Genomic DNA, 27,962 nt, shown 5'->3' on the forward strand with positions numbered 1-27,962 from the left:
CTGTGAGAGGGGCAGTGAGTGGAGGGTGTTCTTTGGAAGTGGACTTATGATTTCCTAAAGCTGATAAGGATTCTGTCCCCTCTTGGCATTGAGGAGGTGAGGACATGAAGACATGGCCAGTTCGTGCACCTGATTGTCAAAGCTCCTGAGAATCTACAACTTGAGCTGAAATTCATAAAGTTGCAAGATTTTCTCAGGATTTGAGAAATAAATCTAAACTGAGAGAGTCCAGAAGGAGCTGCATTTTCAAGAAGATGAATTGTTCTAGTTGATAAGTACTGAAAGGTTCTTTAACTCAGTATGAAAATTGTTCATTTTTCCAGTAGAGCTTCCTTCTTCCCACATACCTTACCACTGCTGCTTGCAGAATGGAACTGGCATAATCTTCAAGCAAATCAGTGCATTCTTCACCTAGCTGTGAAATTTTTAATCTCTTCTGGGCATGAAGAAGGCAGAATCTAACAGGAATATTGTCTCTCCAAAGAACAGCAGGGTACTTCAGAATTGGCCCAACACTTGCTTACAAGAAGGGCACTGTTTGGTGCAGGATTGCCCAGGTACCTTGGCTCCAGCAAAGGTATTGTGAGGTGGTGAGCACCCTGACTTCGGTGTTGCTCAGGTTGGCAGCAGCTACAAATTAGAAGAAATAAGGCATCTTCTGTCTAATCACTTTGGGAAATGCTCTGTTTTCAGGCATCATGACCCAGAAGACGTGCTTTATGACTAGAGGATAGTTTTATGGTGTAGTGGAAAGCCAGCACTTATATAAAGGAAACACTTTTCAGTATGAGTGATTCCAACAGTGTTTGGGAGAGACTTGGATGTAATAAATTAGAGCTGTGAGTGATCTGATAAGAGTTCTCCCTGTGCATTCAGGACTGTTGCTGCAGATCAGCTGACACAGTTTACCCCCTAATTGATTTATCCTCTAAGCAGGTCCTGAGTTAGAACCTATGGTGGTATTGGTGGGCAGCCCCATACCACACACACTGTGTGGTGCATCATGACCTAAACTGCAATTCTCCATTTATACTGATCTGATTTAACGTTTACTTTTCCAATCTGAACAGTTACAAACCATTTTTTTAGTATATGACACCCCGATCCAGCAATGACAGAAAAGCTTTTACGGCAGATTGAGGCTTAAATGATTTAAATAACTTAAAGAAAACAAATATGAGTTGAAAGGAAACTCAAAGAGTCGAGGTAAAAAATGTTACATGATATATAATACCACCCAGAGGGAAGGGATGCTATTCAGAAAGATATGGACAGGCTTGGGTCCATGTCAACGTCATGTAGTTCAGCAAGGCCAAGTGCAAGGTCCTCCAGCTGGGTCGGGGCAATCCCAAGCACAGATAGAGATTGGGTGGAGGATGGCTTGAGAGCAGCTCTGAGGAGATTTGGGGGTGTTGGTCACTGATGATTCAACGTGAGCAGGCAATGTGCCTGTCTATAGCAGGGAGGTTGATAACAGATGATCTTAAAGATCCCTTCCAACCCAAACCCTTCTATGATACTACAAACTGAATTATCTGAAGCATTTAGGTTTTTTGAATAATAGATAAAACCGCCTAAAGTCCCTTTGCCTCACTTTCTGCCATTTCTCTTTGAGATCGGATCTGCATAACAGTTGCTTGCTCATAGGACACGCCATAATTCAGGGTTCCTTAACTGAGACCTTCACTTTATGCTGGACGAGCATTCCTTCTTGCTTAATGTTGGCTGTATTCATGATTTATGAGACCCGACCTTCAGTTAGCATAAGTATGTATAAAAATATGCATGTGCTTTTTTCACAATACTTCATGTTGTTGGAGACAGTGCTACTCCTAAGTATAACGCTGGGTTCGTAGAAGGTTGACTTGTACTTTGCATACTCTTTTTTATTTATAACCTAACGAAAACTAGGCAAATAAATGCAAGTGTATGTGTGTATATTTATATATATACATATATATATATATGCAGAGCTTTATATGGATATATCTGCATACGACATTTGAAATTATAATTTTGAACATAAAATTTTAACATTGAATTTACCTTTACCTTCCTTTGGGGTCATCTTTTCCAGAAAGGTTATATTTACTTTTGTAATACTAATTCTTTTTCTCAATTGAATAAAACGTCTTGGAAACATGTATATGTAAATTTCATTGGGAAAGGTCATGACAGCTTGTCTAAATATTCAGCATGCATTTATTCCTTTTTTTTTTTCTCTCTTTTTTTCCTTTTGATCAGATAAATATCATGTGGAGTGAGAAGGAAGACAAATGAATCATTCATGTTATGATATTACAGACAATTAATTTGTGGTATGAAGTCATCCTATGTTTTGGAATCAAATCTGTTCTCTTAAAAAAGCACATTTCAGTCTTCAAAAATAATACGTGCTGTACCAGGCAAAATTCTGCTTGGCAATGTTGCATGTGTAATCTGTCTTGCACACTAGTGGCCATATGTTCTTGGAGAAATAGCAAATTCTTCAAAGCAGTTTTAGACAATTCAGGAACTGCAGTAAACATAGAATATAATTTTAACTGAAGCAATACTGAGGTGTCCAAGCTGTATCATTATGCACTGTGCACACAAGAAAGACTGGGATTACTTTCTACCATATTAAAAATGAGAACTGCTAAAATTCTATGATATGATATCGTATCATGATGTGATTTGACATCATTATGCAGTATCATACAGCTTCATGCATTTGATTGCATTCATTTCAGCTGATACTGCTCAGTCATCTGATGATTTTGTAATCTCGTTCCAATACACCCCAGCTCATGAGAAGCTCTGTCCTGGAAGGCAGTAAGTGAGGATGAGTCTCTAACTCCTCATATGCTGAGCTCAGATCATATGAAATACTCAGTGGTAATAAGAGCTTAACATCTTGAAGGACCAAGTCCTCCATCCTACAGGTATCCATAGCACAGAATTTCAAGCATGCTGCATCTGCAAAATAAGCACATAAAATACTCCCAAAATATAGAGGATTAAAGTTTCTCAATACTGTCAGGCTCTCTTCTGCAGTTTTTCAGTGATTAGTTATAGCAACTAGGAAGGGCATAGAGATTTACTCTGGCGTAGATTCAAGAAGTGCAAATGTAAATGAATAAATAAATAAATAAAATTAAGAAAGTTAATGTAGGAACAATCCAAAAGAGCAGTCATGGTAACAAGTCTGTAGTACTGCATATTCTGCAAAATCTATCCTCAGGTGATGCCTCCTGGAATGTGATATAGCTTCATAAGCTGTTTTCTCTCCCTCTGTGCTGGAGACAAGGCCTACAATGCAGAATCTATTTAGGGAAGTGTCTTGACCCAATCTGTGATGGGTGATGATTGACATGGAATCTGTTTTGGTTCCGTTCTTAAAACTATGTTTGGGAGATTTGTTCAAAATGATCGTTTAGAATCAAAACTCAACAAGTCCATTGTATTTTGAAAGCCTCCATGTTTCTTGTTGCTGGCAACAGAAGCACAAGATTATTCAACTTGGTAAGCTCTTTTCTAAGAAGCCTTACCTTGGGATATCTAGGACTGACAATGAGTGCAAGCTCTTTTCTCTTAGGTCTTAACCATATAATTGTGTTTTGTTTTTTTTTTGCAATTGACCCTCAAAAAGCACAGATCACTTTTCCTTGAAAAAACATATGCTCTATGTGGCAAAATAAATAAATAAATAAATAGATAGATAAATAAATAAATAGATAAATAAATAGACAAATAAAATCTCACCATTTAGTCTGCAACTGTTTCTTTATTTACAGAAAAATACTTTTCTTTGAAACACATTTCGCTATTTTTTTCAGGCAGATTGAGCTGTTAATTGTTGGCAAACTCAGTGTGTGCTGTGTGGGTGAGTGTGTTTTCTGAAAACAGAGGTCTGATTTGAAACATTAAATTCCAAAGCAATTTGCACAGGAGAAAGAGAAATGCTCCTCAAGGAGATGAAGCTGTTGCCCCAGCAAATGTCTCAGCTGAATTAGTCACCAGGGCTATACATAAACCACCCTACTGACCAATGTGGATGAAATTCCTCCCTGTGGATGAAATTCCTTACAGACAACTGCCCTTTAACACTGAGCATGAATGGTCAGCAGGAGAAAAACTGCATTGAAAGTCCTTTAAAGCACTGAATCAAAGGAAAAAACTTTCAAATGCTTCCTCTCTTTGAAACTTACATGTAACACCTAATGGAGATGCTGCAGTTTTTCTTTCATATCTGCCTTTAAAAATTTTACTCATTGATCAAGTTGGCTATCAGTATCTCTAGGTGAACTGAAAGTGAAGGTTTTGAGAGATGATAATTTATAGAGGGTGGACACAGTTTTAGAGGCTGTGGTATTCCATCATTCAGCCTCTCAAATATCAAGGAAGAAGGAGCCTACTCAGATCATAAAGATGACAGCAGCAGACAAATGTGCTCACTGTTAAAGCACAGAACCCTCGGTGATGCATTTTCATGTACTGATCATAGTTGTGTAGCATGACGATTTGGATAGCAAATCAAGAAGTAATTTCTTCCATGGTCACTATAACATGGAAGTTTAAGGAATGTCCCTTGCTTCTGTTTACCAGCTGCTCTGCTGCATGGATACTGAAATCTCTGCTGTTTCACCTCATCATTCGTTATTCTGGCAGGTCCTCTTTGTGTAATTTATTCTACCCTTTACCATTTATCTATGCAAACTGACTTTTTTTTTTTTTTTTTCAGTGTGCACTGCTGCAAAGACAGGCAAGGAACAGAGGTCTTTTCCTTGCTGGTTTATTTCTTTCAGTGTGCCCGAGGCACGAGCAGATGGAGAACTTTTAATTGTTTTCTCAGTCTTTGTCAAAGTGGACTGAAACATTTTTACTCTGAGCACCAGATGTCTTCTGAAGGGTCACTCAAGCAGGAGCAGCAGCATGGTGGTAGAATCAGGTGGGCCTATATGAAGACATGGGCCACTCGTCTATCTCTTATGCAGCAGTGAGAGGTTTTAACCTGAAGTCAGAAGTAAACTTCTGTTGTGGTATTATTGCACAAACAGTTTGACAGCTGTCTGGGTGCACTTAAAAGACATGCTGTTCAGCACTCAAACTGAACAGAAAAGAGTACTGACTTGAAAGAATGAGAGCTACAGATGTAGGGTTCAAAGGTGCTCCAAAGTACTTTGGATAACTGGGAAGATCTGCAAACAGTGAAGGCTGTGGTACTCATCCCTTGATGAGAAAATGGCTTTACTACTAGTCATTATATGCTAATCATATTTAGTTATAAAAAGCCTGTAGTGAAAATCAGAGGACAAACTCCTAGTGCTTCATTGTAGATGTTATTTAGAGCACAGTCTATGCAACAAGCACAGCTGAAGCAACTGGAGCATGGAACTATGTGAGATATATATATATTTTTTTTGTTAGAGGATGCTTATCGTTATCATTTGGTTTCCTTGTGAACATAAGATATTTTCATATATCACTGTTAGTATTAAGCAACTCTGACAATCAATACCACAAGACAATTTTGGAATGGCTAGATATGGAATTTCAATATTTCACCGCTAGCTAGATCAGGATGAATATTCCTGCTGGGCTCAGGACTGTTTCTTTGTTATCGTAATGGCCATTTCCAAGGTTTTTGCTCTCTGAAATCCACTTGGTGTTCAAGAAGTGCTGGGATTTAATTCATTATGGAGTCTGAATTTTGCATTCGGCTGTGGGGGCCATTGAAAATCAATTTCTCAAAGTCTGGTATGGGATTTTGTATTGAAAGTCCAAATTTATGCTCTATTGAACCATGTCTTTTTGCAGATTAAAGGCCTAGAATAACAATTAAGTGTCTCATTTTCAATTCTGGTTGCACAGAATCTGGTTACCTCACTGAGCAGAGGTGAATGAAGCTCTAGGTAGCCCCCATTTTGTGTTCCTCAGATTCTCAAGAACTTCCTCCTGAGTTAAGACTTCAGGCCTCATGGCTGAGAGAGTATCAGGGAGAGCTCTGGTAAAATCAAGATGTAGTTGAAAATAACATTTCAGGCTGAAAAACAGAAAATAGTTTCAAATCCACTGATAGATGCAGTCTGGGATTTTATTTTTTCCATGATCAAAGTGTCCCTGATGCCTTTGTATAGCTGACAACAAAGATCAAGTTAAGCACAAGCGGCAGGAAGTGTCTTTTAATCTTTCCAACAATGTTCTTGAGTCAAAGCCAGGGAGGAGCAGATCACACAGGTCCCTCTGTTGTCCCAGGGTACACAGTCTCAAGGGCTCCTCCTTCATCATGTGTTCAGGACAGCAATGAAAGATGAAACTAGCAATCTCCAGTGGGTGAGAGAGAGTTTATACCTTAAAAAGAACTTCTTGTCATGTAAGGGTTCATCAGATGTTGCATCATCACAGTGTTGTCCTGGTCATGATTGCAAATGAAGTTCTTGTCGTCATGCCAACACACTGGGGTAAATACGTCATCTTCAGTGTATGGGCAACTACAGTGTAATGGGAAAGATATTTATGTGCAAAAAACTAAATAAGAATAGTAATTAAGGAAGGCAGGAAGGAACGTGGCACTGGAGAAAACAGAATTGAAGTCACACACATGGTTGAAAGAGAGCTTCAGTAAGAAGACTTCTCATGTTTTTGTTCCTTTGGGTTTACAAAGGAGTTGATGTCTCCCTGGCAGGTGCGTGTGCTTTTCTGGAAGAAATCACAGGACAGGATTTGTAACTACCTGGATTTGTCTCTGCAAATGATGTCAGTGCTGTGGATTCTGATGGAGTTCTGAATGGGTCACTCCATCAAATCTGGCTTTAGACACCATTGTTTAAAATCTGCCCACATCTCCTGAAAGGGGCAGACAAAGCATTATGAAACTAATCGTGTAACTATTCTTTTGTGAGATTAAAAGCGAGGAGTGAAAGGCAAGGCCAGAGGGACACTCAGAATGGCTAATGCAATTTATATCTTGCTCACTCCGCTTTGCTGTCTTGCTAATTTATTTTAAGATGTTTCCTGAACCTGTCATCTAGATTTAGCATGCAATTCACCTTTCAGACAAAAAGGAATTTTCCACTGCTGCTGGAGCAGTGGGAGAGCAGATGGCTGAGAGCTGGGGAAGGCAGCAGCTCCTGGTGCAGGGCAGAGGGTCGCGTGCGACAGCATCCCCAGAGCCAGCATCCCTCTGGGGACAGGAGGGGGGGCTCCTCTCTGCTTCTGGTTCACTAATGCTTAACAAATTGTTGGAATTGCCTTGGAAAGGCATCGCTTATGCCATTTAAATGAAGATAAGTATGGCTGCTTAGTGTTAACCTTGTAAAATCTCTCGTCCTGGAAAAGAAAACACATATATCATGAGTCTATAAGAGGTGAAATTTTACTTGGAGCACAGCAGACAAACTCAAAAATGAAGTGCTCTTCTGGAAGTGCCTCTTGGTCTTCTATGTTCTTGGAAAGCTCTTCACTAAGTTTTATTCCAAACAACACATAAGTCAGAATAACACTGGGTTACCCCCATGTGGCCCTATTTAAGTCTCACATTCCCTTGAATGCTCCACGTCCTGCAGTGGCCACGATGGAGAGCAGAGTTTTAGGAAGTGCTAATGAGAGGGACAGATTTGTTAGCTGATAACTTTTGTAACCCACTAGCATCATGTTGTGTCCCTAGGGTAAGTGATGGGATTTCTCAGCTGTGCTGTGTCCTTCTGCTTCTCATCCATCCCTAATTTACACTCCCTTCCATCCAGGGCCAAACAGATGTGCCAATTCTGATGCCAAATGGAAAACGTGGGTCCAAGAAGAAAGTAGAAGTGGAAAAAGCACTTGCTTGGGGAAGTGAAAAGAAACTTCTTGAGATTCTCTTCGTTGGTAATTTGTTTGCACTTAGCTTGCACTTTCTTCCTTCTTTTCCAAAGCTTTAGTTTGGAGGCAAACTGAATCATCTGTTCTGTTTTCACTGTGGTGTTATTGAAGTATTCTGACCTTTTGCTTCTTTTTCTTTTTTTCCTTTTTGGATTTATTCAAGTTTTAAAATGCTTTCACTTCAAGGACTGTGAAGCTTTACAACTTTAGTCTTTAGCAAACGAATGCATACAGAAGAATTAATGGGAAAATGCAGCTATTGCTATTAGATTGCCCCTCTGGTGCAAGATAAACTCTGCCATTATCTCCCTCACTTCTGTGGGAAGGTTTAGTGGGAATTATACTAGTTTTTGAGGATACCTCCTAGAGACTGAGCTCTGTCGGGTAGGAGTTTTTGTGGTTTATAATCAATGAATATAAAGATGCTATAATTATGAAATAAACCAGAGAGTTTGGCTAAGCAGGTTATAATAACAAAAGAGAGTAGATAGAGTGCTTAATTGCATCCTGGGCTCACTACAAAACTCCAGAGGAAGGATCTCCAGAAGAAGAGATCCAAGAGAAGCTCTTAAATAGGTCTAGGAGAGGTGCAGCCAGGCTCCACCCCTTCCAGCAGCACAGGTGGATTGCCTTCACCTGTGCTCTGTGGCTGACTCTTTGCTCGCATCAGGTGATCAATCAGAGGTTCAGGCCATGATTCAGCTGCTCTCATACATGTGGGAAACACTTCACACCTTGAAGCTCAAATGTTCCATACCACAACAAAAAAAAAATAATTGGAAAATGAGCCACGAAGGAAAAACACCTTGTAAACCCAATTAATTGGAAAGAAAACATAAAACGCAGGGAAGAAACTGCTTTCTGTTGGTTTTAATAAATAATAAAAATGTCTGTAATGTCTCTGTTATTTTTTTCATCTTGCAGGGAACAAACAGTGGTGGCAGATTTTTTCATCTGCTCATAGGGAAGTAATTCCAATGGAAGTGCATCTTTGGAGACATTCTAGGAGAAAGAACTTAAATAATAATATTATACACGTATAGGCTTGCCTCAATTATTTTACCTTTGAGCCACTGAACTGAGTTCATTAGCTGGGTGGGAAACCACATACTCTACTTCTATGAGGAGCAGAGCAGCCAGCATCTGGGTCCAGGTTAGCATGGCATCTCCTGTGATCTGCTCACCTTCCTTGTCGCTTTAACAGAGTGCATCCATGCTGTTAGCTTAATGTTGTATCACCTCTCCCCTTCTTCCAAGACAAGTTTCATTTTAATCACTGCAGAAATATTAACTGTGATAAGAGGGACTTGTAGTCTGTTAATTTCTTTCTCCGTAGTAGGTTGCCATCACTAATAAGCATTGCAGGCAGTTCATGCAGCGCTAGCTGCAGCTGCCAGCTCTTTCCCTGATAAAATCATGTTTTAGAAACTCCAACTTGGTGAACTTTCAAGTGTTTTGTAGTAAATTATCCATGTAGAGCTAGAAAGAGTTTTGATCTTTATTGCCAAAACTAAAACGTATCACACAATTATATCTTTTTAGAGGAAATTTAAGTGGGAATAAAAGTCATTTCTTATCATGGAGACAGCTATGAAAAACTAGAGAGTGAAGGATGACTCATAACTTTAGGACGTCCATCTTCATTCTGATCAACTTTTCTACCCCACCAGCACCAAATGCCTTGATGTCCAGTGCATAATATGGTTTGGGATTAATCTAAATTTCCAAACATTTTCGATGTCTGAGGCTCTTGCTGTTTTTGCACTGTGGAATGAGGGAATGTCATAAAGAAATTACTTTTTTTTTCATTGAAAAATACAGTTAGATTACCAAGATCAGCCTTTGTAGGTGTGAAAAGGCTATCCTGATTTTTTATCGCATTGGCTACATTAGTTGATATCTGTATCCAAAACCTAGTATTGAAAGCATCTTACTGGATATTAACTTGGACTTTCTTGGTAGAAATGAAGGGCACAAAAGCCTAGTAATCCTTCCTCCTTTTTCTAGTGAAGCTGCAGCATTTTCTTTCTTAGCTTTTTTTTTTCCCCTCCGTTTTATTCAGCAGTTGTGGTGGAGCTGCAAGTTCTGCCCTTTAGGGTTCTGCTGAAGGCTGTGGTAGTTATGTAGTTCAGTAATATTGCTTGATACTGTATAATGAACTGTACTTTTGAGAGTAATAGCACACATTTTGTACATGATAATTCAGTTTTTATATATCTTTTGTTATAAATGAAACTATTCAACAATTTTGATCGTAAAACAGGAATAAGAGCAACAAAAAATGACTCCACACTAAGGGGAATATGAAGTTATAAGCCTGAAATGAAAACTGTCTTGGTTAATCACTCTGCTAGAATAAATTCCAGAGCTGAAAGAAAATGAGTGAATTACAGCTTGCATTAAAGTTTCTCTATTGTCTATTTCACATTAGTGAGATATAGCGGAACTTAATAGAGTTTGAAGCATGTTTGCAGAATACTACTGGATGTACCTAATTTAAATGAGCTTTTAAAACTTCAGTGATGCAGAGGTATATGAGAGGAACTGTACCAACTCTGTCACCTTCCTACACCCTCTCCCTGGATTAAGCATCCCTGCCTGACTCTCGTGTTTGCCTACGCATAGAGGATTAAATTTACTTTGCCTAGTCAGACGTACCATGGTCAGCTTCATTTTATAATTGAATTTTCTCTAATGCATTTTCTATGCTCATTAAGCCCCCCCCAAATTAGTGGGAGTTATCATACACTAAACTGAGCAGATGAGTAAGCGAGTGCTTGAAACACTCTGGCAGTTACTTTGGACCTCCGCTAAAAGCTGATATTTTCTTTTGTTGCAGTGCCCAGGGAAGCGGAGAAGAACTACTGTGATTTGCTATTTAGATGCTATAAAATGAAAGTGAGATAAAGGCAGGTCTTTGTAGAAAATACTTTGGGTAAGAACATACTGGTTTAACAACGTTAGTCACGGCACATTTACTTATATATTTATTCTTTTGAAAGGCTTTCTGTAAACTTTGAACATAAATACAAACACAGCAGTTACTCATAGGAAAACAGATCATTGCACTCCATCAAAAGACAAAGCAATGAGGGATCTGCGGGTTCATCAATGACAGAGATCAGCTTTTCGGATCAGCTCTTCACATCTCCAGCAGGAGTCCACTGGGAAGTACAGAAACCATCTGCATCCTGAGCATTTCAATCAAATCTGCACGTGAGATATTTACTACAAGGTCTTCTTTGACTCTGCGCGGTATTATCAGTGATCAGGAAGCTCAGATCATGGTAGGAAGTATTGAATGTCTCATTTCAAAATCAGGCTGGAAACCTTCCCAAGGATGCATCTGCTCTTCTGATTTAGTACAGAGGATAAGAAATCGTGGGGAAAATTAAAGCTGGAGTAAACTCTAAGCATCCTGTATTTTGATGTTGCTGTGATAGAAAATGAATATAAAAATGGAAAAACTCCAATAGCTGTTCTGCTTTTAACCTTAAACTGTAACTGATGGCACAAAAGAGATCAGTCTGTATTACAGGAACAGACCTTTTTCAATAATTTTTATGTGATAGAAGTGTTACATGCATTAAATGTTTGCTGCACATTTTACTTCACATTCTGAAAGCCAAATTTCTGAGCTTTCAGAGGCTCTGCTACTCAGTATAGCCATGGCTACTCAATAGCAATCCAAGATACTGTACTATAAAACAGTATTTTATAGTGTACTATAAGACAATAGATCTGTGACTGATGCAATAATCTTTAGCCAGTGAACCCGAGCCTGAGGTTTGGCTTCAGTGTCCAGAAAAAGCAGGGGAGAAGATGCATTGAGAGCTCATACCTAGCTTTTCAGGCTTGCTGCCAAGGTATCATCTGAAATTGCTTTACCCACCTGCTCTGGAGAGACTTGCTCCAGGCTGGGGAGGGACTTAGGGAAAAGGTTGTGGCCAGAAAAGCAGCTGCCCTGAGGTCTTATTGCTTTGCTCTGACATGGTCTTTCCTCAGCAACACGCAAGCACTTTTCCTGAAATTCTATCTATTTCCATTGAGGACACACTTTATTTCCCTCTCCTTACTCTTTATTTTCTCTTTTCCAATGTCCTTGACTTGTTTCTTGTTTCCTTTCCTTGAGACTGCCTTGCTCACCAGTAAATCACCTCTCTGCATCCCTGATGCTCCCTGGTTCCCTTTTCAACCTAACCTATTAGGTGTGGCTTGGAACAAACTGATGTGCTCTCTTGGAATAGGAAATACATGAAAGATGAACTGCAGGTTGCTTAGGTGGTGGTGATTAGTGGCATAACATTAGAATTATACCCAGTAAATCCTGGAGGCTGGCTGCCTGTGACTGTGCCCAGTACAACTTTGGTTATTTTCTTTGCTTTATTTTTCCGCATCATCTAGCACAGAACATTCAAAACATATCATTATAACTAAATGCTCTTTAATGCATCACCTGTAAAAGAAAACAGGTTGGTTGCATGTGTTTTTGTTTTCCCTCCATCTCAGGACGAGGGCTCTTAAAATCAGTTTATGCTCAGAATGTTCGCGATGCCGAATTAGAAGAAAATAGTCTGTGCTGGAGGAACTGTCCTGGGGAAGTGATCCAAGGAGATCACTGAGTGTAAATTTGTTGGGCTGACTGATGTAGTTTGCACTTACAGCACTGTTTTGTGCTTAATACTCTCTTAATACTACTCGTTTCTCATCCAGCTTATTTCTAAATGTTTCTGCTGCTGTTGAATTTAATGAAGCTGTGGATGGAAGTTAGTGTAGGCATGCTCTGGTTTTTATATATATATATATATATTTTCCTGCAATTCAACTTTTCCCACAGTGTTACACAGCTATTTAAAACAGGAAAATGTAATTTCCCTTTTATTGCATTGACTGTGTGTAGTGGAAGGGAATTGTGCTATATGTCAGACAAGTGGTATAACTAGTTACAAGCCTGTAATCAAGCTGTAGAATATTAAAGCAGTTCTATGCATTTTCCACCTCAGTGACCCCAAAAATCAGTTCAGGTTGCATGTGGTAAGTGCTGTTAGACAGAAGAGGTCCATTACAGCTTAGCTTCACAGGAACTGTTAGAGCTGTAGTCAGTAAGTCAGAAAAAATTATCAGTAACAGATCTTGAAAGTGGATTATTTCTTAATGGCAGCTACAGCAACGGCACTATTGCTGCATGCAAGCTAGAATCTAATTCTGTATTTTCAGCAGTACAACTCAGTAGAGAAGTGTTTTCATGAACCAAGCACCATAACCATCATTATTCTCTGTAACCCTGCCCTACTTTGTCATAGACACATAGCATGCAGTATTTTTTTAATGCAGACAATACATGAGCCAAGGCAAAGTAGGAACTCAGCATTGCAGTGTGATTTACTGGCACTTAGAAATTGTATTTTCATCTGATGTAATTTTCATTTGAACTTTAGAGCCTGCTTTTTTTCCCCCTTCAATTTTGTTCTGTGATTTATCCTTAAGTCATACTTCTGCACCTTTTGGGTTCTTCCTGTGCATGTAATTCCTTTGGGAGCAGCTGCAAATGAAAGGCAGATTGGATGTGCCTGCTTTCTTGTTTTTGCAACAAAGAGTGAGGCTGCACAGAAATGCTTTTATTCAGATCACCACGCTCAGAGTGCTTTTGTTTGTTTTCTTGGCTTGAAGTGCTACTTCCATTTTCACTTTTCTTCTGGAGTGAGAAAACGATGAGCACGAATGGTAGAGCAAGGGTTGGTGTCATGGAAAAATAACTATTTATTTGCCCAAGTTATGGAAGAGAAAACTTTCAGACACCATATCCTAGTAAGAAAATAAATCAATGAACTCTAGAATATATATTAATCACCTACGTTGTAGGTCTTGCTGGTGGCTCAATATGTTTATGCTAGTAACTAGCTGCTTTATCTAAGCACCCAACGAATTCTTGTCATATTTAAGCTCGGTTCACAGTTGGGTGGGGGACGTCACGGAGGACAAATCAGGACAGAAGGGCTGGCTGTAAGCAGAACTTTCTTGATGCTCAGCTCAAAATCAGCGGTTTTTGAATGAAACATCAAGAACACATTTTCCAGAATAAAAGAGCAGACCTGAAAATTGTCAGAAGAATCTCTTTGAGATAAATACTTTATTTGTAGCAACAATAAATCTGAAACCTTCCAGCAAAACTCCATGCATGCTGGTTTTATATCAGAACACGACATTTTGTTCTGGTCTTGAAACATGGAATGCAGAGGCTAATTCTTTTTCTGGGAAACTGCATTGCTTACAGATGGACAGAGAGAACATGTTATCCCTTGTTTAAGAGCCAGTTGGTCTGGATTTACTACTCAGGTCTCTCTGGTATTCTATTTGTCTTTCCTTTGGTGGAATCATTTGTAATTATTCCTGTCTTTCCTCCAGGTGCTATAATGTTGTGGTCTTTTCACAATTTACATTTAATGTCCCATGATATCTAGAATACATGACAAATCTTCATACTATATCTCTTCTCCTTTAAAGATTTAACTTTCATTTTATGTCTATGAATTGTTACACACAGAATAACCATTGTAAGATCCCTAAAAAAACTAATCTTACAATTTTTCACTTCAAGAATTTCATTTTCCAAGACACCTTTTCCTTTACATTATTTTTTTCCTCCTCTTCCCGGTTGTATCTTTTAGCTATTTAAATCCAGCTGTTCACCTTTCTCTGGTTCATAAACTTTTCTGTTTCTTTGACAAGTGAGTGCCATCATCATTTCAGAATGGATAAAATGGAAGAATTATGAATCACTACTGCAGAAATGAATGTCAGAAAAATAGTCTTCTTGTATATTAACTTGTTTTCTAGAGCCTACGGGAATATCTAATAATAGAGGAAATGTTCTCCACTTGGTTCAGCCCAATCATTTAGAGCCTGCCTTGCATCAGCCTGCTAAAAGCAAACCTTGGCTCTTGTGCATGCCTCACGTCCATATGGATGCAGGACTTTCTCTGGTGTGTGTCATGGTGGCCTCTGTCCCACGCGTCTGCAGCCCTACCTGAGTGAGGTCTGAGCACAGATTGCCTGGATTTAAGGGCTCTCAGTTCCCTCTGTTAGCAATGCCTCCTGCTGCTTGATGCTGGAAGGATTTTATCTCCAGAGAGCCTCTTCCCCTTCTCAGTGCTGTTGCTACTGCTGCCACATCCCCTTCCCACAGAAGTGCAAAGCCAAAGCTGGAAAATAGGCAGAAGGCTGCAAACTCCTCCTAATCTCCAAGTTTGGGAGCAGCATCCAGGCAGCATTCCAAATTTTCACTCATGCTGTCTGGGCAGTCTATGGGGGGATTATGACCTACTTCAAACCTTATGGACAAGTGGGCATGCTTCATCTCCTCTCGTTTCCTTCTAACATGTACCAGGAGATGGTAAGAAAAGGATCATTTTATTCTTTAATTTTAGTTGCCCATCAGACCCCTTAAAACTTCAGTCTGTAGATTTTTCACACCTGTGCTTTTACCATTTCAAAAAGAATCTGTGCGTATATTACTTAGAAAAATATTATACAAATAAAGTAGAACAGCCTTAATTAAACAATTTAGTGTTTGCCTAGTCAGTGTGATTAACTTTTTGTCCCAGTAACCCCTGAAATGATAGCGCTAACAAATAGTGCAAGGCGTATTAAAATTAAATGAAATGTTCCTTTGATTACATTAAAGATAATGCATTTTAGAGCTATTCCTTCAGGAGCTGTTTCTCGCCCGTGACAGCACTGATCAATTTGCTGTGTCTTTCCCTCCAGGAGTAATCTTTAAATCTCCTCCAGTCATTGTTTGATCAAAGTGCATTTGCAATTGGGTGACTGGAGCAGTCTCAGTTGTCATCTAAATGTAAAGGTCCTATGGGAAAGAAAAAGAAAGAGAATGTACTTATGCTCAGGGTAATAAATTGATCTGAGTACGTGGGTAATTACACACAGGTGAAAAAAAAAAGAAAGAAAGTCTTCGAGGAAAAACTGTTCTTAAAAGTCTTGATAAAGATGTGTTTGAGCTACTATTTTTCCACGAAAACCAAGTCATGACTTAATGCTACCTACAGGAGTTCGCAGGTGAAAAATGACTCCTGGATAGCAAGACAGAATTCTCTTATCTCACAAATTATAGTTTATTCGTAGTAGGAAGAGGCCATGAAGGATTGCCAGCATCAGTCCCATGAGATATGTAGGTCAGGTTGGGTCCCCTCCAGTACAGGCAGCCTGTTTGCTGGGGGAAGCTCTCCACTCCCCTGAGAGGACCTGACCAGAGGAATGATAGCACTGCTGTCCTCAGCTTTAGGAGAGGTAATGCCTCATTTGTGGGTGGCATTCATTCATTTGGCAAAATTGCAGAAATATGGATTGCTTCCAGTCCAAGCAAGTGTGAGTAAATCTGCTTTTACACCGTGCTACCTGAATTTGAGCCCAGACCCTTCTCAAATCCCATGTCAGGGAGCAGACTGATGCACTGTGTGCATTCTTACAGTGTAAATGATAGCTTTTTCTGGGCAAAAAACATATGGTATTAGGAAAAAAAAGGAAAAAAAAGTTATGCCATTTCGCCATCATATATTTTGCTGGTATGTGTAAAAACAGCTTCAACTTTGAGAGATTTTTGGCATTTCTACAATTCTACAAACAAATTATGGAAAGTGTGTTCTGAAATTACTTACAAAACTTGAAACTCTGTCTCGTGATTTGTCTTTTCTTTTTTTCTTTCTCCAAAGATACCTGAGCCGTAACCAAAATAAGGGGTTCCAAGTGGAGTGGGGGTGGAGTGGTGGGGAATCTTAATAATGGGAGTAGAACTGTGGGAAAAGGGTATAGGAAATTTGTCTTATCCCATGTTTACAGCTCATTTCCACTTTTCAACATGAGTAGAAATTACTTTTTTCTGGGTATTTCCACGGGCATTTGGAACCAAAAAAGAGCAGGAGGGAAGCAGTGATGTTCTCATGCATAAGCCAGTAAAGCCAGGGAGAGAAGGAGGATGTCGGGGTATTTGGGGCAGCTGGGGCAGTTGCAGACTTGGCTTAGCAGGTTTTAACGTAGGTCATTCTGGGAAGTTCAGAGTAAGCTCAGCAGTATTCCCTCTGCTGAACAATAAATGAGTAATTTTGGAATACAAATTCCTGCAGCCTCTCAGACCCCTCTGAATGCTGCTGTTGCACATGGGCAAGAGACAGGGCATTTCATAGACAGCCACAGAGGATGAACTGCTGAAGAGCAAGAAGGATTCTTGCCTGACAGTGTCTTTTAATTCAGATGATAGTGCAAGAATATTGATGCTATCCAGAAGGCAGGATGGGATTTCCCACAGCTGCAAATCTTGATAAAAATATCAGGGGAAAAAAGAATAAAAGCAAAACAACTGAACTAGCTGTTCTCTCCCTCATGTCCTTCTTGCTCTGCCTAGAAAAACACTGTAGAAAAAAGGTCTTCTATGTGGTTTGGGGACCAGGTTCAACAGGAGCATTTTCCACACCATAAGTGCCCTTGAGAGATCTTTTGGGGGTTATGATAGCACAGTCCTGCTGTGAGGACATGTCAGCCTTCACTTTCCACCTGTTCTGTTAGGAATCTGAGGTGACTGGCTTAAAAACCTCGAGGTGAAATGGGCTCAAATCTGTGGCTCTTAAATGATGTTGAGTAGCTGTGCCAACTCTTGGTCTCTGTTCAAGGCTGAAAGAAGATAACGATCCATATAATATTCTGTAATATTGGAAATGTGTGTGTATATATTTGTGATTGTTCCTTAATTTTCCACTTGTCCTTTCCTTTTCCATTCCTCATTTTTTTAAATTTATTAATGAGTCAAAAAACTATGGCAGGTATTTTCAGATTAGCCAAAATCTGATCATTTATGTATGTTTATACAACATTGAGTACATGATAATGTTCACACTGGTTCAATTTACTTTAATTAAAACTGCTAAAATCCTTGGTTTGAGACTTCTCATATTGGGGCTACTGCTTCCATACACAATGAAACTTAAATGGAGCCAATTCTCCCTTTCCCACCTTCTTAAGTGGATTTGCAGCTTCAAAAGTTGTTAGAAATTAGTGGTTCCAGATGACTTGCCAGCTTCTTGTAATTCAAATGTTTCTGTAGTTTCTGAAAGTGACTTTCCTTAGTCCTGTACCTTTTAAAATGTGCTTTGGTATGTTCAGAAGGAAAGGCAGAACAATTTCATTTGTAATTGGAATTTACTTTGTGAAGGGTCATTTAAAAATATTAAATACAAAGAATATTTTATTTGGGCTGGAGCTTAATGCGTGAGAAGAAGAGACAGAAGTCGTTCATTGATTTAGTGCCAATATATTCATTGACAAGACAAGCTGTTGCTTTACGCAATCAGTTGCGTTATTTTATGTGACTGACACACATGGACTTGAATTGATAGCAAGAAGAAGAAATCAACCATTTTCCTTATTTTTAAGCCTTTCAGCTCATAGTGGTTTGAAAGCTCCTTTCACATTGGGGGACTCTGCATAAGGATTGAGAGAGCATGAGTCTGAAATTGATGTAAAGAACTATGAACTATACAGCCACAAAAACTATATTACTCAGTGTAGTCACGTTCTGCAATAGATCAGCACTGGCTTATGCACCTTTTTCATACGAGATAAATCACAGCTATTAACTAAAAGATAGTTTCAATAGCTTTTAACCTGTTTAGTAATTAAGTAGAAAAAAATAAATTGCTACAATGATGTGAACGTTTAGATACCATTTGCTGGTAAAATTCTCACTTGTAGTCAGGCTGTTCTCACAGAAAAAATTAATTTCTAAAAATTAAGTGCAACATACTCAAATATGTTTAACAGTAGAAAACTTCAGTTCCTCACTGTATGCATCATATCCATCCTTATTAACATTTCAATCCAAGTTGTGAGTTAGAGAATCATTTTGGAGTTTAATTTTTCCTGATTTTTTGAGATTATGTACTTAAAGGCTCTTTGCATGGACATCAATGTAATCATGCTGTTTACAGAATGCTGGTGTTATCTGCCAGGACAGGAGTTTTCTTTCTCCTTTCAAACCACAATCCCCATCCTCACTCCTCTGGCACTGGACCACAATCCTGCAATGCAAGGCAGGTAGTGACTCCCCCATTAAGGGAACCAGTAAGAGCATCGAAATTTTAGCTGTAATTAATCTATTTTAGTAGCATATTCTATTCTATATTCTATTATTCTATTATTCTATTACTAGTAGCAATCACTGACATTAAATATTACAGTGAAATGTCAGCAATGCACTTTTTCGGGGGGAGAGGAGAGAATTAAAAGTATATTAGGGAAAAGTAAGGCAGTTTGAGCTGGTATGAGTTTTACAATTACTTCAAAGCACAAAGGACTTCCCAGCAATAGTGCATATTGAACAGAACATGAGAATGGAATTTAAGATACCAAATAAAAGCCTTTAACAACTCCTTGTAGTTTCATTTTGAATTTACAGACAGTCTGAGGGACGAGAAGTTAAGCAGTATTAAGGCTGTAGCTTGACAGATACTGAGGATTTGAAATCTAAAGCTTGAAGTTCCCATAAATCTTTCTATTAAGCTCTTTGACAAGTTCCAGAAATCCAGGCAATAGGATCTGCTGTTATTTATGTGCTACCTGACAGTAGGTAATAAAAGTGTCCTACTTTCTTGGAGGTATGTAAAAATGTAAATTGTTTTGAGACATCTCTAATTTACACGTTAGATTTTCTGATGTATATTTCACTTTTCTACATTTTCGTTAAATGAGCATTATTGCCTGAAGGGAGAAAAACGCCTGTAAAATCTTACAAGGCTTTGTATATCAAGATGTGCTTTCTGGGTGCAACTCAACCTAATTATTCATGCTGTCTGACAGTGTTCAATACAATACACAGGAGCCTCAATAGGAGGAAAAACTGCACACTTTGGGCACTTGAAAGCAATTTCTGCATTAAGTTCAGGTTCCTCATGCTGTGAGATATCTACATGAATGGCAACATTCAAGCAGATGAGTAATCCTGTTTAAACCCTGATACTCTGATAAACATTCAATAAAAGCTTTTCACTGAAGGAGAAAAAACTGTTATTTTTTAAATGAAGTGCACATTTTTCTTCATGTATAGATCATTTCATTAAGTCTTCTCCTCACTTGCAGACTGTAACACAGATGAAATTTTGATTACCAGATGCTGCCTAGTGACAAGAGATTGCAAGTTCTGCCCTGAGTGCGTTGCTCCGTGATGCAGGAAGGCTGAGAGAGCTGAGACTGAAGAGAAATTGCGGTAATTGTTCAACCAGCTTGAATATTGCAGTGCAGTATTGGAGCGATCATCATGAAAGGATATATTGAATATTCCTGTGGGAGAGCGGCTTTAGAAAAGGCTTATTCTTCATAAATCACATCTGATGTGTTTCCTTTGCCTCTGCCACACAGGGCACGATTTCTTCCCTGTACCTGGACATAAGGAAGTCGGAGGCTGGGTGAACCATTTCTCCCATCAATTCACTGAGTTTGATATTTTATACTGAAATTTTCCAAGTTACTCTTGAGATTTTCCCAACAGGGAAAATCATTCCTATTAAATTACAAATTAAGTCCCCGGAATCATTTAGTGACTTTCAAAATCACAGCTTCACTGCTGTAAAATCAGTAATGGTTTCACTCAGTTGGGTGCATCAGTTCCTTATACAGCACATATTTTTCTTACCTGGAAAAGTAAATGTGGTGTGTTTCCCTCACTGGGCTGAAATTCTTGACAGCAGATTTGCCTCACAATATATCATAAAACACAATGAAAAAAATCTGAATTATGAAAGATAACAGAAAAAACTGGACAGACTAATGGGTTTGAATCTTGTATATATACTAAATATTCCTAAAGCAATGCAGATGCCTACATCAGATAGTAATTGTATGCTGCTAAGATGACAACATGTTTCCAGTGCCTGCTTATGGGATTTAATTCCCTAGTTTTCTAGGCAGAACAGTTTCAAACGGTCAGTTGTGCATCCACATTGTGTACAGTAATCCTCTGCAAGTAGCAATCATTCAGGAATGCCTTTAGATAGGCATAAAACAGATTTGTTTTAATGGTTGAATCCAGTCACTGCAGGAGGCTTCCCTCAGAGCTGCATCATTTCGTCAGATGGATAATGCAATTTACAGAAACTATAAATGCTTTATGATATCCCTGCTTTGGGAAGAGGTGGATTTGTTTATAGTCTGTCATAATCATAACAGACTAGTGCTTGTTTCCAACATCGCAACCTGTAAACCAGAGGGACTTCTTCAGAAAAAAAGAAAGCAGGGCAGCTTTTGCTGGCTGAAAATGAACAAACTGCATCAAAATTTATTCCTATGTCACATTTTTTCATTTTTAAAATACAACTGTAGTTATAGTCAGACAAATGTAGAATTAATAACTGTAAAGCAGTATTCATGGCCTTGTAGGTCTGGGGATGTTTTTCAGCACCCAGCCATGATCTACTTCAATGCCAGCTACAAAAATCAGGTAATGTTCATGTTGTTCTTATACGTACTGGCAGATCAAGATTGTTGGAGTTGATGCTACTTCTATTAAAAGTTTATCACTAGCAAAAAAAAAAGCTTTTTGACTTTTCCTTACATGAATAGCCCCCATTGGCTCGAACCAGGATAATTTACATTGTATTTGTTTTGGTGGATTGATGCTGATAAAATTAAAGCCAAAGTTAAACTTTAAGAGGAATTTCTATGAATAGAATGTGCTGAGTTTGTGCACAAGCAAGAGAAAGAGAAGAGCAAGTAGAAAACCTTTGGAGAATGAGAAAGAATATCAAAAATCCAGTCTCATGATGCTAAACGTGCACCAGCTATTGAACAGCATAATAATAATAAAAAGTTCATGCAAAAGGTAATGCTAGATGGGAAAACAGAGCAACAAGGAGAAATATAAAGCATTTTTCTTCATGTGGTCTTGCTACACAGCGAGAACTCACTCTTATTCTATGAAACTACAACACTAGGAGAAACGGAGAGCAGTCAAAGTAAAGAGAGCTTTAAGGAATTCCAGCATGCTGTGCTTATGTTTTATGCACAGCAATTATTTTTCTACATCACCCTCCATTTCCCATTTTCTATGACTATTTACTTTGGTTGATCTGATGAAGCAAAATTCTCAAAAAAATACTCTGATATCAATTGTGTGGTGGACATGAAAAGAAAAAGGGACATACAAGGGATGTACAAGTTGTGTGTAACAGCCCAGGATGCATTGCAGTGAGCCCAGGATAATCTCTACTGCATCTTCCTGGTGTTGCAGCCACCAAAGTGGTGGTTTTTCTTCTGTTTATTCCTCTGTTGCTCTTTGATAAATATCCTAATCTTGACTGCTCCAGATGTTTGCCTTGCCCGTGAGGTAGGATATCAGATGAAATGCTTGTTTCAATGTTAGAAATTGAATTCAGGTTGTCCACTGTTGATCATTCTAGCTGGACTCCAGAAATACCTTCTCTCCTTCAAGAGCTCAGTAGACACATTCCAGAGTTGAAGGTCTTCGCTTATAGAACTGAGGCAATGAGCACTATGGTGACAAACCTTGACCAAACCCCTGAAGAAGGTCTCATCTTCAGTCAATGCCATTTATCTACTAAACAGACCAAACCAATATCACTACATGATTTACTTGTTGTCTGAGTATGGATAAGGAAAAAAACTTTGCTTTGCAGCATTGTGGAATTATAATAAGTTGATAAATTATCTCACCAGAATGTCGTATATTCTCTCGTCCTGCAATTAATCTTGTAATAGAGCAAACAATGACATAGAATTAATCAACCACCGTGTCAAAAAAAGACTGTGATGGAAAGATGAACCCAGCTAAAATTAATTTTTTGAGCGACAGCTTGAAGCTCAAACAAGTGGAAAACATGGTGCAAATTGTACCTTGCTTCAAGAAAGGGATTTTAATGAGAAATGCAATGGCATAGCAATACTAATCAGTTACAAAAACACAGCCCTCCTCGGACCACTGAGTGATATCCTCCCATTCCTGCACATTCCTTTCTCTCAGATAACACCGTGGAAGGAAGAAAAATTCTGCATCACTCCCTCAGAGCAAGCTGCAGAGATGAAGAGCATCGGAGGGAGCAGCTGAGTGGGTTTGTGTTTCTGTGCTAATAACTGAGGCAACGTCCTTTGGCAAAGGCAGTATGATCACTGATAATAGAAACTGATTGAACTTTCCATGCCTGCCCTGTTTCTTACTAGACATAAGATAAACAGAAAATGTCCTGTGAGCTACATTCGTGTCTGTCACACACTGACAGCTGTCAGGGAAGAAGAGAAATCCTCATGTTGGCATCACTCTGCAGCTGCAGACAGGACGAGAATCAGGGAAATTGCATGAATGTCAGCTGGTACTCAGCCCCTTCAGCCTCAATTCCTGGCTATAATACAGCAAATATCATCACCTTCTTATATTTCGGATGTTCAGCTTTACGCGTTTGACTTTTTTTTTTTACAGAGCTAGGAAGTCTTCTGGGCTACTTATTTCCTTGAACTGTCAGAGAGACTCAGGTAGACTTTCCCAAGGATACATGCTTTCCTGTATTGCCAGGGCTGATGGAAGCCAAGGAGCAGCCTGATTACTCCTCCCACAGACCCCTGGCTGAAGGAAAATTAACCCTCTGGCTGCAGCTGTATTTCATCTTGAATGACAGACAGGAAGGGAGGGGAAATCCCAGCCATTTTTCATGTGCTGCTTTCAGTGATTTTTTTTCATGCATGCAATTGGAAGACAAATAACTGTCCCTTATCCACCCAAGGAGAGGTGAGCTATTACAGAATGATTTTTAAATGTGTGTTGTTATCATGTTATATTCAGCTTTGCAGTTTTAAATCCAGTTTCTCAACATGGTTACTTTCCTTTAAGCTTCCTATAGTGTGGGCCAGTTGGTTCCAGTTACTTCCAATGTTCTTTGTAGGTCATGTTTTCTACTTCTTCAGTTACTCAACTTTTTCACTTTAATTGTAAATAATTCACAAAATTATATTAAAAAAAAGAAATTAAAACCAATTGAGAACTCTTAACTCATGGTCAACAGTGCGTAAAACGAAATGGTAATTTACTGCATCTCCTGAAGAATATTCCAGGCCATACATTTTGAGTATATTGTTATCCTTTTTCTGCGCTGTATTTTGTATGATATGAGCTAGATTCTTACCTTAAATCTTTGTTGCTTCACAAATTTTGTGAGTTTTTATTCTCATTGTATGTTCCTGGAGGTAGCATACTGAAACCCTGGTAAGGGGACTGCCTCAACCTAACACCACAGTGTGATGAGTTCTGCAAGAACTAAAATGCTCTTTTCAATTTCTTAGTTTATATTTAACATACGTATACACAATTATTGTATATATAGTTAACATTCTTACTTCTGGTTTTACTGCTTAGAATGAGGCTGAATAAGGAAAGTATTTTATTAAGAAGTGGGAGCCATTCTTTTAATTGATTGTAATTGCAGAAAAATGCACTCAATTGGATGCAGTTCTTCATAATCAAGGCTGCTTCTAGATTCTCTCACCATAAATAACCTGGTCTGTAAGCTGCAGGAGCTCATCTTTCTCCCTCACATCTTTCCCGTTTTGAGCCATAGAGTGACATCTGCAGCAAAGCTCATCACAATTTGCAGCAAAGTTTAAGCAATCACAAAGCTGAGAGTGAGACTAGGATTTCTCCAGCTGCACCGTGGATGTGTTGTAAAGGCTTCAACTTATACAAATCCAGAAAAAAAATAATACATTAGGCAAATTCTAATACTTGGGTTGAATTTTTATATTCAAGTTCTTGGGTTTGTAAAATGACTTTGAAGCACAAAAGAACAACAGCTGTGATTATAATCTTCCTGTGACTGTTCCACCTGCTGTATTGATTTATCTATTTCCTCTTTTGATTGGATTTTTGTTCCATGAATTTCTTTTTGTAAGAAAAAGATGTCATCAATTAAGAAGTCTCATCGTTTTTTTGCAGACATCTCTTGGAATTACACTTAAGCTTTAGCTTTTCAGACCTTTCCAGATACATTAGTAGTAGACAGAACTACATGTGTTGTCTGGGTTTGTGGCTCATGATGTCCTTTGTAAATGTATTCCTCAAAGTTTTCAGAAGAAGAGGATACCAGCTGGCTCAGAAATACTACCATCATCTCACTGTGCCAGCTTGAGTACTGCTCTTGCCAGCAAGCAGCTGGAGGAAAGGATGATCAGAGCGAGATGAAAAGATGAGGGAAAAAAAAAAGTGAAATAAAAGTTGTTTGTCCCCCTATCACCCCAGCAGTATCAAAACTTTGAAAGGAAAGAGGGAGAGAGAAGTGAAAGACCCCAGAGGACCAGGAGAAACATCTGATTTCTTGTCTCTTGTGGCCCTGGCATATGCACCCTCATGAGTATTGGCCTTTCTGTTCTGCTTTTCAACACGTATTTGAAACCTCTGGGGAGTCCTTTGCCTTGGTATGCTGCTGACACTCAGCTGTACACATCTTCTGCAACAGATGTGCTCTCCAGATGTCCTCAGGACTTAAACAGAAGTTTATGTAGAGCAGTGGCCAGCTACGCTTGGCTCCAGAGGAAGAGGAAGCTGATAAATGAAGGCAACATTCTGGGAAACCTGCTCCAGTGTTGGCTTCAGCTGCTGTCGTTGAGGTAGACTGGAATGTTCTGCGCTGACAAAAGAGAGATTTCTGCACCTTTGCATGTAAGTGAGAGCTTGAACATGTTCAGTTTGTTGGTCATGCTAGGCTAAGTCAGTGCAGGCGTTGGAGGTCTCAAATCCATCAGTTGGTGGATGTTGGACTTGCAGTAAACATAGCTTGTATGTGTTCAATACAGAGGTCAACACACCAGTTAGACACCTCCCCAGGCAGCCCACAACACACCCTTCATTTTGTGTGGAGTACCAGAAGAAATTTGCAGTGTGCAGCTGTAGAACCACGCAGAATGTTGCTGATGGCACATTCACGTTTGGTGCCATATGGAGATATTCAGGAATGCTTATTTCCTCTTTGAATAATACGTTGATAGCTGGTGAATGATGCTGCGCAATGATAGAACAACTGGCATGCGTTCTTTCTCTTAAGGCAAAAAAAGTTGGTTATGCATCATTTTTTCTACATCTGCCATGCAGACTTTTGTGCTGATGTTCCACGTTTGTTAGGTATTTCACTCTGTGGAGACTAGTAATAAATTGAGCAAGACAATTTCCCTTGGCAAAAAAAAAAAAACAAAAAAAAAAAACCAAAAAACTATGAGGTTAATCTATTACTTAAATGTCACCTATAATTCATTTTGCAAGTTCAAATGCTGTAGTTTTGGAGGTAGGTCAAGTTTCTTGTCAATTTTCTATTAACAGGTAAACTTGATTGTGTTACCAGTAGTAGAAGGAAGATAAAATGAAAAAAAAAAAACAAAAAACCCAAACTATGCAGTTGATTCCTCTCACACGCCAACAATTAGGACAGTCAGCACTGGACAGATTGAGGATGGGTGAAACAAGAAGCTGGGTGGTTTTTTCCTTCTTTCTCTCTTACTTTGTAATTTCATGTGAAATGGCCTATGTTCCTGCTGTATCCAAATGCACCGATGGTTTAAACATACAAACAAAGAAAATATGGCTCTAGCCCAGAAATAATTTAGTGGAGTCATTCTGAGTTACTACTGCTGTTCTATTTTCTATTGCTGCAGCCTCCCTCTGCCCACCTGGATATTCCCTCTGCTGGACCACTTTTTCATGTCAGTCACCTTCAGACTCCAATTTTAAACAGTGGGTCTTTTGTTATCAGAAATCAACTTTATCTTCAAAACAGTTATCTTTTAAATTACTGCCATGGAAAAAATGTGAGGAAGGTTTATTTTCCAAATTTTTCTCCTTGCCTTTTATGCACAAAGGCTCTGGGAGAAAAGGCATCGTTAACACAGCCTCAAATAATCCGAAGAAAGAATAACCTTTTCTCAAAGCAGGGATGGCTATTTGATGAAGAATTGGCTTAATTTTTAGCCACCTTCTCCTTTCAGATGAAAAGCAATAGAAATTCATGTCAAAGAAACCAATCATGGTGAAATCTCTGTCTGATAGGCAGGTTGTAACAGAAAGGGATGATAGCACAAAGGGCTGAAAGAAGCGGCTCTTCTTTCTCTCTTCCTTTTGTTGTGAGCACAAAGATAAGTGCATGGCAATCAGATGATTTTAATGAACAATCCAGTTGTTTGGCCTGGATGGTGTAATTCCAGATGCAATCTGTGGAAGTTGTTTGAATTTGAACTGCTTCCTTTCTAAATTTTCTCTCCTCTGGCAGCAGCCAGCCCTGGTGCAATGGAACTGCCTTGTCTGGAGGGTGCAGATAAAGGTGTGTGAGACAGCAGTTGAAACACAAAATGGTGGGGTTTGTATTGAATTCTTTTTTCCTCCTCACAATTTGCAGGGGTTCTCTTCAATCACAACGTGCTGGCCTGCTCTAATTTTGAGTAAGGAGCTCCATCTGCACTGAGTAACATCTGTGGTGATTACAAAAAGCCCTAAGCTTTAGAGTTAAAAATGCTACGTGTGTGAATGCGAAGAAAAAATATGGTCTTTTTTTTTTTAATTACACTCAACATCTTGTTTTGGTAATATGGGCAGGCATGATGTAGAGGAAGGAGATCACTGAGAGGGGTAATTGAGCGTGATGGTATAAAGAGTTTCAATTAATAAGTACATAGAGAATCTTCAACATCCTGTGAAATTATATATTAGCAACGTGATTGGAGAAGTCATGGAAGAACTATTTATTATTATTACTTTTTTTTTTCCAAACACATTGAGAATTCTCTTAAACTTCCCTAGCAGTTCATAGAATCATAGAATAGCTGTGTTAGAAGGGACATTAAAACTCATTAGGTTCCAAGCCCTGCCATGTGCTGGGTAAGTACCATTGGATCAGGCTGCCCAGGGCTCCATCCATGGCCTTGAACACATCCAGGGATGGGGCACTGCATTAGTTCCAATACTTGCTGTAGTACTTCTTATGAAATGAATGATCTCCCTGGAGCTTGCAAAGAGATACAGAGCTGCTAACTAGACCTGGGGAGGTAAAAGAAAAATCTTACTCATCACAACTCAT

At 39.0% G+C, this 27,962-nt stretch overlaps 1 protein-coding gene across 5 annotated transcripts in view; it reads left to right on the forward strand.

Annotated features, from left to right (window-relative positions):
- Window positions 1-10,748: 10,748 nt before the first annotated feature.
- Window positions 10,749-27,962, forward strand: part of TRPC7 (transient receptor potential cation channel subfamily C member 7) — a 99,955-nt gene continuing 82,741 nt past the window's right edge. The window contains exons 1-4 of one of the 5 annotated variants that reach the window (XM_048960602.1): window positions 10,751-11,129; window positions 19,984-20,110; window positions 22,299-23,638; window positions 25,359-25,561. In XM_048960602.1, the coding sequence (XP_048816559.1) occupies window positions 25,560-25,561 (2 nt within the window). In that variant the 5' untranslated portion in view covers window positions 10,751-11,129; window positions 19,984-20,110; window positions 22,299-23,638; window positions 25,359-25,559. Of the gene's footprint in view, window positions 11,130-19,983; window positions 23,639-25,358; window positions 25,562-27,962 lie in introns of all 5 variants that reach the window. The other 4 variants (XM_048960605.1, XM_048960601.1, XM_048960603.1 and 1 more) reach the window with 4 other exon arrangements.

Source organism: Lagopus muta, chromosome 14, assembly GCF_023343835.1.
Source record: "Lagopus muta isolate bLagMut1 chromosome 14, bLagMut1 primary, whole genome shotgun sequence".
Taxonomy (NCBI): Eukaryota; Metazoa; Chordata; class Aves; order Galliformes; family Phasianidae; genus Lagopus; species Lagopus muta.